Here is a 10743-nt window from a genome sequence, read left to right as displayed (position 1 = left end):
ATCCTCTAGGACCATTCCTAGACCTGTGAGTTTCTCTATCCACTCAATCATCTTTAGGACATGGTTCTGAACCGGTGTCCCCTCAGTCATCCTAGCACGGAAAAGGCTCTTGGATATCTCATATCGTTGAGTCCTTCCCTGTTCCTCAAACAATTTGCGGACATGTAGGAGAATGGATCTGGCATCCAACTTTTCATGTTGTCTCTATAACTCAGGAGTCATAGAGCCCAACATATAGCACTGAGCAAGAGTGGAGTCAACAATGTACTTTACGTAGCGAGTGATCTCATCCTCGCTTGCCCCTTCTTCAGGCGTAGGCATCACTGTATCAAGGACGTACATGATTTTCTCCGCTGTGAGAACAATTCTCAAATTACGGAGCCAATCCGTATAATTTGGACCAGTGAGGCGGTTGACATCAAGTATGTCACGTAAGGGATTTAAAAGCGACATTTTTTGAAAATAAAGATGCAGCAGAAATGAATAACATACAGATTTTGCAAGAAATAAACTATCAAGATATGGACTTCTATCTTAATATGCTCCCACTATTTTACTAACGAGTCACGCGACACCCTCAGCACGTGAAACGGAAGTCTCCGACAGACTTCTAGTGGGGATCAGGATCCAATCAGCGTCTTAGTGTAACCTCGAGGGACTCGACCAATCACACTAAGCTTAAAAGGTAGGCAACTCTTACCGATCACAACTCCTTGTGATTCCCGTCCTGTTCGGCCTCCGAATCACCATGGCCTTGAGGGACTCGACCAACCATGATGCTCGGTTAAGTCAACACCTTCGTTACAAGATGAGTCTGATTTGATGATATACCCTCGAGGGACTCGACCAAGTATATCATTCCCTCAGGTCACCGGTGACATCTCTATGTCGTAAGCAAGATAGCGAATCGCGATATAGGTGAGTCTCGAGGGACTCGACCAACTCAACCTACACCGGGAATCGGTTCCTACTTATAACGATGGAAGGCCACGTGGGTCAATCTAATTGCCTCACGTTTACCGACTTAATATTATCGAGAGATGTTTCTAAGATTTCGTCTCCTAATATGACATGTCACACATATACATATTTAATATATATCTACATCGTATGCAAATATATATACTTATCTAGTATGTGTATAAGCAATCACACCAGATGATCATGGACCACAACCTAATATGATTAGGCCCGAGCCAGTAGGCCTAATCACTCATATCAAGATCAATGTGTGCAACGGTGCATCTCCATGCTCTGTGATCGTCCATCTCATCCTCGTCGGTTCCGTCGACATCTTGATGCATCTCCATGCATCACGATCGTCCGTCTCGTGGGTCCCGCTATCGCATCCATGCTCCCGCTGCACCTCCTCATGTGATTACAACTTAATCATAGGCACGTAGGCCCGACAATAAACGAGAAATATAATGGAGGCTCGCAGACCTCAATAATAATAATCACAAGTACACACATCACACGGTCCATGATCATCCGTCCACACACCATACATCACATGTATAAATAATCATCATCATGTAGGACTACTAGATAATAATAAAAATAATAATCAATTAAACCTTTTAATTAATTAATATTTTTCTGAAATCAGGGACATGTAGGGAATTTCTGAATTTGTAGGGGTATTTTCGTAATTTGGACAAAAGACAGAAACTAGAATTTTTCAAATTCCGAGGGGTAAAACTGTCTTTTTCCCAGAAAACCCTAATGCCCTACTATCCTGCCGCCGCCGCCGCCACCCTGCTGGCGGCGGCCTGTGCGGCGGGGCGAGGGCGCTGCCCTCGCCTGCAGGTGGCACGCCCGCTGGCGGTGCTGCCGCTGCAGGTGGGCTCCCCCGCGGGCGGTTCTGCCGGCGGGGCAACGCCCGCGGGCGCCGCCGCCTCCGCGGGCGGTTCTGCCGGCGGGGCAACGCCCGCAGGCGGTGCTGTCCCGCCGGGCGGCCGCCCCTGTGGGGGGGGAGGGTTTCGCCCGCGGGAGCAGCGGCGGCAAGCGCCGCGGCCCTGCGGCGCCTCACCCCGCGGGAGAAGCGGCCGCAGGCGCCTCTGCCCGCGGGCTGCCAGCCCCGCCGGACGCAAGCCCGCTGCAAGCAGGCCGCCGGCCGGCTGCTGCAGGCACAGCGCTTGCGCATGCACCGGCGCTGTGCTGCCTGCCTTCGGCTGTTGCTGCCCTCCCTTGTTTTTACGTCAACGATTTTGACGTCAAAATTCTTCCTAAACACAACACACGCAGTTCAAAACTAATCATTCGCACGAACAACCTGGCTCTGATACCACTGTTGGGAAATCATGGGGGCGACATCACATGCGCAGCGGAAGAACAAGAAAACAAAATCCCCGATTCCCAAAAAGATGTTCATCGTCGTGCGAAGATTGGTGCGCAAAAAATCTGCGAAACATGAAACTGCGTATATAGTAGATTGTGTTACCTAGGGAGATCGTATATCCCTGTTTCCTTGCAGATCCTTAGGAGAGGGTAAAGGAGGTCAAGCGTCCTCCTCTCTAGCGGTGATCCACACAGCAGGGTTGCGACGACGCTCCTCAAAACTCCAGGCCTGATTTGAGGTGGAGAGGAAGAGGAGAATAGGAAAGGCAAACAAAGGCTCTAGCCTATGAGGCTCTGAATCCCTCCTATTTATAGAGGTCCCCTGTCAAACCCTAATGGGTCCTCCCCTAGTGGGTATTGGATCTGCATCCAATAAGACAAGGGCTCCGTCGGATATTTCATATCCGAACCTCTACTTATCGCAATGCCTACCATATGTGTGTGACCCTCTAGGCCCAATATCGAGCTGGCCGTGAGTCATACCCGTCAGAACTCCTTCTAACTCAATGAATTATTATCTCTGTAATAATTTACTTGACTCATCGACTACGGACGTACTAGGCCACTACGCCGTAGTCCCCAGACGATACAGGGGAATCCAATCCATTGGACCTGTCTGTCCTCAGTTACCGTATACCTATAGTCCCTCATCCATCTAATATCCCAGAGACTGTATATCGAGCATGGTGTTGTCAGACCCATACGGTTTCTACTCGAGTCTCGCTTTAATCGGATTCTCCCGGAGAACTCTTTCTCTCTCAACCCGAATGACCCTGGCCAGGGATTTGTCTGAGCAAGAACACATGGGATATTCCTCTCATGACGCCGAGAGTGGATGATCCTCTATCGACACTCAATAGCCCTCATAAGGTCGACTACCACTCCCAATGACCAGCTGTACTAGATCTGGGACAGCCAAACTTATAAATCTGGTATCAAAGAGTGGATCACTCATACAGGACATCCTTGGTGTCTCAAGTCTAAGGACCAGATACACCACTAGGACTACGGAATCGCTGTCTGACAATAAGGCATCATCAACCATCCAGCATTCCGTAAGCGGATCAATCAGTGAACTCATTCTCCAATGAGCACTTGTACTGTATCCCTAGTGTCCCTACACGAGCAGCTATGAGACCAGTTGCATCCATCATATGGACGGGTATACAGCACACCAGTCTATCCGGTTATCACGATGTCCCTCTCGAGTAACCTATGACCGGGATCATTTAGGATATGTGTTTAAAGGTGAATCGATCTCATTATCGTGATCTCATCATGATCCGATTCCCATTGCACAAATCTAAAGACATCACAATATATGTATGCATTTATGCAATAGTTATAAAGTGATATACGCCAAAATATAATAAGCAAAAAGATTCTGTATCAAGTCACACGTACCATCACTCACGTGATTACCATCACTCACGTGATTGGCTTGCTGGACACCTATGACTAGCAAGAAGTCATTGCCTGAGAGCGGATGATGTCAGCGCGTGTCGAGTCAGCGTTATTGCCCTCCTCGTTGGGCAGAGTGGCGCCCAGGTGAGGCCGACGTCGTGACACGTCATGCCGCCATTATTACCCCTATCACTCCTCGTAGATTCCACAATGATTTTGGATTAAAGACAATCTACAATGATTTTGGATTAAAGACCTGATTTTGGATTAAAGACGATGCTTGTAGATCAAATGCATCGTTAAACAAGATCTATGTATTTGATTTCAATATTGACATAAAGGGTATTTTTATATTTTAATACAGCATATGCTTACACTAATGGCTAATGTTAAGTTGCAGATTACATGGTCACAGATGAAATAGAGGATGCTGTTTAAAAGGATTCATGTAAACTACATGGTTACATATGAAATAGAGGATGCTGTGGTGCAAATTGCATAAGACATGCATACACTCATTTTCCTTTAGCATCACCTAGGCGTACGTAAGAGATGCATATGACATGCATGTTCTTAACATCGAGGAGATGCGTCGTTAAACCGTAGCTACGGTGAAACCCATGCCGGGACGGAGTCGATCTACTGTCGGGACTCGATGCCGCCGAGATGCTTCGAGGCCTTGGCCAGTTTCTCTAGGTCGAAGAAGCAGCAGTACCCTACGAGAGGTATTCGGCCATGAAACGGCGCCGTAGAGGTATAAGTTCCGTAGGCGGCGCAAAAGGGTGTTACATCGGGCAGATGAGGCCGAGGGCTTCCCAGAGAGAGAGAGAGAGCGAGAAGAGCATGTTGACCTGGAGGATCGCGTTTGCGGTCGGAGGTTCCTGCGACCAAAAGCCTCTCGATCGCGTTGGGAAGCGTCCAAGTCGCTCAACGGTGAATCCTGTGACCGAAACGTTTAGGTCGGAGGTTTCTGCGACCACGAACAACTCCCTATTCTTACCTATCTATCCCTTTAAAATTTCGAATTTATCCCTCTCATTTCCATCCAATATTTTTTAACTAAATTATATAAAACTTAAGTACTTAAAGTATCTTCATTATTGTAATTGATTATCTATTATCTATTTTCTTTTCTTAATTTTGGTCTCATTTTACTCCAACCTTCCATTTATATATTTTTAAAATTACGTACGAATTAAAATAAAATAGGGGTTAAAATTCAGTGGACAAGCATTATTATACTAACAATAAATTAATGTTTTGTGTTTTTATATTTTACGATAACAAAGGTGTAACTTTTTTTGTAAAAACATTAATGTGTTCTTCAACATCATCCTACAGGGCGATAGCTAAAACATTAAATCTAGCAAGCATTTTTTTTCTTGTAATAGTAAGTAGATTCTTAACCCTAGCAATGACATGGGGAAGCAAAGCAGAGCATTAAGTAATCTGTGCATAGATAGTATAGGGATGTGAATACTCTTTGTATACAAAATATCTTTGAAATCCATTGTTAAGATAAAAAAAAAATCCATTGTTAAAATCTTTGGCATCTCTGTATTGAGCTTGTAGAAGCTGACTTCAAATTCCATTACAGAAAGATATCAAAAAGCTCCCTCTTCAATGGCCAGGATGATGAACTGCTGAGATGCTCATTTGCTTGTTAGTTTAGGTAGTCAAGGTAGAATGCTTCTTTTGCCTCTCTGATGTCTTTTTCTAGCTTTTTTTTTTTCTTTGATGGATCATTTTGGTGTCTGCAAAGATAAAGAAATTTTTTTTTTTTGGGTGTAAGATAGAATAAGAGTCGGTAAACGTCTGCAAAGAGCTGTTTCCACTGATGAAAGAACACATGGAGACTTTGGGAGACACCATCAGCTGTCACGGTACTGTGAACAGCTCCACAGAACAGTTGCAGACTGATGACACCTCTCCACTCGTTGACTACATATATCAGCTGGACAAGTCAACTCTTAACATGAAGCTAATACTCAACATGATCCAATCTAGTGAAGCCATGGTGATGATCCTGCCACCTCTGCAGAAAGTCCGCTGTTTGTTCTTTGGGCACATTGCTTGATGCTGCCACCAGCTATGCAGCAGCAGAGTTCAACTATATTGACCAAAGAAATCGTTAAAAGATCGAGTTTTGATGTTACTAAATCTGAACTTAATCGCCGGAATAAAAACAGAATAAACTTATAAAAGGAATGATTTTTTATTCCAAGGATTTGATTTGCAGGGTAAGATTTCCAGTTCTATTCTTGGGTGAATTCAATCCTCATTTTTTCTAGGAATTATCTTAAAATAATTTTGAGGAAAGAAATATATATTTCTTGTTTATGATTTTGATTGGAAACATGAAACAATGAAAGCATGTCAGCAATTGTCTTCTTGTGACGATGTTTTGATGAGCGATTTGCTGATTCAGTGGTCACCAAGATACAGAGAACGACCGTCCCCGGTTGCAGCTCTCCGACAAAGCCTCTCTCTGCATGGCACCGTCCACGTGCCGTCTCCCCGTGCCCTCCCGTCCTTTGCCATCCGCACCAAGTTCCATGTCCCTTAAAATAATCGTCATCGCCATACTCCGAAGCTCAAACGCAAGGAGAAGACAATTCCACTCTCTGGAGCAGCGCCCAGTTCCTGCATCATCCCAAAAGCCACGCAAAGTTGTACTTGCAACTCTTTGTTTACCGTTGGAACAGCTAAGATTTGTTGAGAGAAGAGGAGGGATGAGAACAGAGAAATGGGGATTCCTTTGACCAAAACTAATTGAAGGATTTTTTTTGTATGAGTGCTTATTTTGTTGATTGCTTCCGTGCTGTATCTTAAAGACGCAGAAGAGATTGGAACGAAGAAATAAATTAGGATCCACGGCCGCACCTCCTCCTCTTCCTTCAATATCCGTTTTTTATCTGTCCCGAAAGAGAGGAGGAAGAAAAAGGATGTTTTTTTCCCCTCTGAATCAAATTGAAAAATGGATCTTTGGTTGATTATTGATATCTAGGGCGCAGTGGCCACCTCCTCTCTTCTTCCTTCGCCTCCTCTCTTTTTCGGTTCCTCCAAAAACTCTTTTCATTTCCCTGATACCTTGTTCTTCCTGCAATGGCCGTGGATCACAGCTCCATCCCCAGGGATCTCCGCCCCTCCGCTGCCCCCGGCCGGGCCCAACCTCCCCCTCCCTGGGTCCTCCCCGGTGGGCCCCTCTTCTCCCCCGCGGCCGCTGTGGCCGGCGGCAATCTCTCCCCCAGGAAAGTCAAGCTCCTCTGCAGCTTCGGCGGTCGGATCCTCCCCCGGCCCAGCGATGGCGCCCTCCGCTACGCCGGCGGACACACCCGCATCATCTCCCTCCGGAAAGATGTCTCCTTTCCCGAGTTCGTCGGCAAGATGGCTGAGGCGGTGGGCGCGTCCGCCGTCGCCGTGAAGTACCAGCTGCCCGGTGAGGACCTCGACGCCCTCATCTCGATTTCTTGCCCCGAGGATCTCGTCAACATGATGGAGGAGTACGACAAGCTCGCCACCGCCTCCCCCGATGGCTCTGCGAAACTCCGAGCTTTCCTCTTCTCCCCTTCCGATCTCGCTTCTGCGGATCCTTCCCTGCACCTCGGCGCCGTTGATGATGTCGGCCAGAGGTACTTTGAGGCCGTCAACGGATTCGCCGTGTCCGATGGAGGCGGAGGCCCGCTGCGAAAGAGGGACAGCGGTGCGAGCGCCGCGTCTTCCACTCAGAACTCCGACAGCACCACTATTGGTGATGCTGCAGAAGATGGAGCCAGCGAAGGTATGTCGCCCTCGCTTCCTTCTCCTGTGGTCGATTGGCCACACGACGCACCGAGATCGGTGTATCCCGGCGTAAACAATCCAATTGTGTCCCCTGATTCCCCCGTTGGGATTCCGAGTGGCAGTGTTTTGGCTCCAGGAATGGGTGTTCCAGCTCAAAACGCGCCCTTTTCTCGGCTGGAGAAGCTTCCCATGGTCGTGCCTTATACGCCTCCGGCATATGTTGAGCCTCACCAGCTTCAATATATTACTCCTCAGCATTTAGGGTTAATGGCGGGGCTGCAACCGATCAATGTAGCTCCAGTCACAATGGCTTCCTATGTGCCTGGTGGTGTTTCAAGTAGTATGTTATCGGTAACTTCTCAAGTTGATAACCTGCAAGCAATCCAACCAAGGTTGGTCCCTGGTTTGGAAAATCCATATGGAGGAAGGATCTCACCAGTTGCTGCTGATCAGAACCTTAAGGCCTTTCAGCCTCTCTCTCAGCTTCCACCTCTGCCTCCAACATACCTGCCACCGCCACTGCCACCACCTTTGCCACCATCAATTTTGGAGGATTGCCTTATGTGCCAGAAAGCATTGCCGCATGCTCATTCAGATACGCTGGTACAGGAACATGGAATTGAGACCCTGGATAACTTTCATGAAGTAGGCAAAATGTTTTATAGTCAGCGGTCTGAGGATCTTGCGAAGCACAGGGTCGCCACTGTGGTAACCGGAGCTCCGGCCAGCAACATGATGGAGCCGAGTGTGGAGAGCTTGAACACCTTAAATCAGTCAGCAGGTTCACCTCTCCCTCATATTACGGAGTTACGACATGCCAACGAGAGGCCTAATGTGAAGAAGGCAGATGATTGTCCTGGTGTGGTTGAGTTGCCTGCTGAAGCAAACACATTAATTTATGCTGAGAATCCTTCAACCCAGGATCATGCACATCAATTTACAGATCACAATGTGGAACCTGTTAAAGGCAAGATGGTGACACTTAGCTCGAGTCCATTTGGGCCATCCAAAACTATTTGTCAAGGAAGACCTGCTGTAGCCCTTTCAGATGATCCAAGTGATGTAAAACTTGATGTCCCATATCTGGTTGTACAAAATGGTCACAAAGTCATACCTCAGTCTGGAGATAATGCTCTCCTCATTGGTAACTCCACTGTGAATGACAGATTTATTCCTGAAGGAAATTATGCCAAGCCAATCGAGCAACCACCGTCAGCCACTTCAGAGTTTACCCAGTTGCAAAGTTTACTAAAAGATTATGAATTAAACCAAGGAATGAAGACCATAGAAAACTATGGTCCATTCCCATACAGTCAAGGAATTGGGATTGAACATTCAGCTCCATATGAAAACTTCCATACCAATGTTAGCAATACTAATCCATTTACAGCCTTTGAAATTTATTCTTCTCAGTTGCCTTCCAGAAAGAAACCCAATAATTTAGCTGTGTATCCAGGTGGTAGCATTCCATTTCCATTATCCAGTTTGAGCAACCCTAGTGAGAATACTGAGAGTTTCAGTGAAATAATGGCTTCAGACAGAGATTTTTATGATCAGGATCCTTTTAAAGTTCTTGGGCATGCTAATGTGCCACAACCAAGGCCTAACAGGATAGTAAGCAAGGAGTCTGTTGTTCTGAATGATCCTTGCATTGCACACCATCGTACTAATAAGTCAGATATCATTGCAATGTTAGAGGAAGGTAATTTTCACCATCCTGCAGACTCTATGATAAAGGACTTGTATCTTGAGCCTGATAGACTCACAAAAGGTTTGATTCTTTTTTTTATTCAACATTATTACTTTTTAGATTCAAATATATGAATGTGATAATGAAGCTATGTTTTGCACAATTTTGGAATAAAAGCCTCTGAAGAGGAGCGGATCAAGCAACAACTGCAGGCTGTTGCTGAGGATGTTGCAGCATTAGCTCTTCAGCCTTCTGTGCCTACTGCCTCTGTAGCTCTTGGAACACAGAATCTAGGGAGTATCGAGGGTAGTAAAGAGTTGGAGAAGGCTATTCTTGATGAAGAAATTGAGGTAATTATTAATTATTTGTTACTCTTCCTATTGATTAAAATGGTTTATTATATGAACTATTTAAAAATTTCAGGAATCCATATCCACACAGCTGGATGAAGAAAATTCTCGTGTCCAGTTATCTGAAGACATAGGACATCTGCAGGTGCTTAACCAGTTAATTTTATTTTCTGATGTGTCATTGTATTTATATGTAAACCATGTGGGCTTATTGATGTTTCTTTCATACTTTAGATAATAAATAACAGTGATCTTGAGGAATTGCAAGAACTGGGTTCTGGGACCTTCGGAACAGTATATCATGGAAAATGGAGGGGTACTGATGTTGCGATAAAACGAATCAATGATAGATGCTTTGCTGGGAAGAAATCAGAAGCAGAACGCATGGTCTGTATCTCAATACTATTTGGTGTTACTTGTTTTTATTTCATGTATTTCAACTTTATATTTGTTATATCGTCTACCGTCAGAGGGCTGATTTTTGGAACGAAGCCTGTAAGCTCGCTGATCTGCATCACCCAAATGTTGTAGCATTCTATGGTGTTGTTCTTGATGTCCCTGGGGGTACTATTGCAACTGTAACAGAGTATATGGTTAATGGTTCTCTTCGACAGGCTTTGCACAAAAATGACAAGTAAGTTCCTCTAATGGATTTTGGATCATAGACGTTATTTTTGTCAAGCTTTTTCATCATGAGACCTAGCAGTAGCAAGCGTCTTCTAATTATTATTGTTGTTGGCAGGGCATTTGACCGGAGAAAGCGTCTTCTAATTGCCATGGATGTTGCATTTGGGATGGAATACTTGCATGCAAAAAATATTGTGCACTTTGATTTGAAAAGTGATAACTTACTTGTCAACTTGAGAGATCCTCAACGTCCTATATGCAAGGTATATGTATGTTTTATCGCAGAGATGTGAAGGAACCTTTATGCTAGTTGAGATTTCTTATCTTGATAACTCATTATAGTTATGTTACAAAACCTTTTCTTGCTGCATCTTTCATAGTGTGACAATTAATTCATCATTGCTATATAGTTGGCCTAATTACATAGGTGTATACAAAATGGTTTCTTTGGATCAGTGTTACAAAGTTTAATATTTTTTTGGTTCTTTTCTTGAGGCCATTGTCGGAATCTCCAAAGCTAGGATACTATTGGAACTGACACTCCTTGAT

The 10743-nt window shown here is 45.1% G+C and overlaps 1 protein-coding gene across 1 annotated transcript in view; it reads left to right on the top strand.

Annotated features, from left to right (window-relative positions):
* Positions 1 to 6359: 6359 nt before the first annotated feature.
* Positions 6360 to 10743, top strand: part of LOC135595177 (uncharacterized) — a 34547-nt gene continuing 30163 nt past the window's right edge. The window contains exons 1-6 of the mRNA XM_065085749.1: positions 6360 to 9298; positions 9395 to 9567; positions 9641 to 9712; positions 9802 to 9954; positions 10038 to 10201; positions 10310 to 10457. Of these exons, the coding sequence (XP_064941821.1) occupies positions 6850 to 9298; positions 9395 to 9567; positions 9641 to 9712; positions 9802 to 9954; positions 10038 to 10201; positions 10310 to 10457 (3159 nt within the window). The 5' untranslated portion in view covers positions 6360 to 6849. The remainder of the gene's footprint in view (positions 9299 to 9394; positions 9568 to 9640; positions 9713 to 9801; positions 9955 to 10037; positions 10202 to 10309; positions 10458 to 10743) is intronic.

This window comes from Musa acuminata, chromosome BXJ1-10 (assembly GCF_036884655.1).
Source record: "Musa acuminata AAA Group cultivar baxijiao chromosome BXJ1-10, Cavendish_Baxijiao_AAA, whole genome shotgun sequence".
Taxonomy (NCBI): domain Eukaryota; kingdom Viridiplantae; phylum Streptophyta; class Magnoliopsida; order Zingiberales; family Musaceae; genus Musa; species Musa acuminata.
Note: the sequence above shows the minus strand (reverse complement) of the source record. Positions and strands in the feature narration are given on the sequence as shown.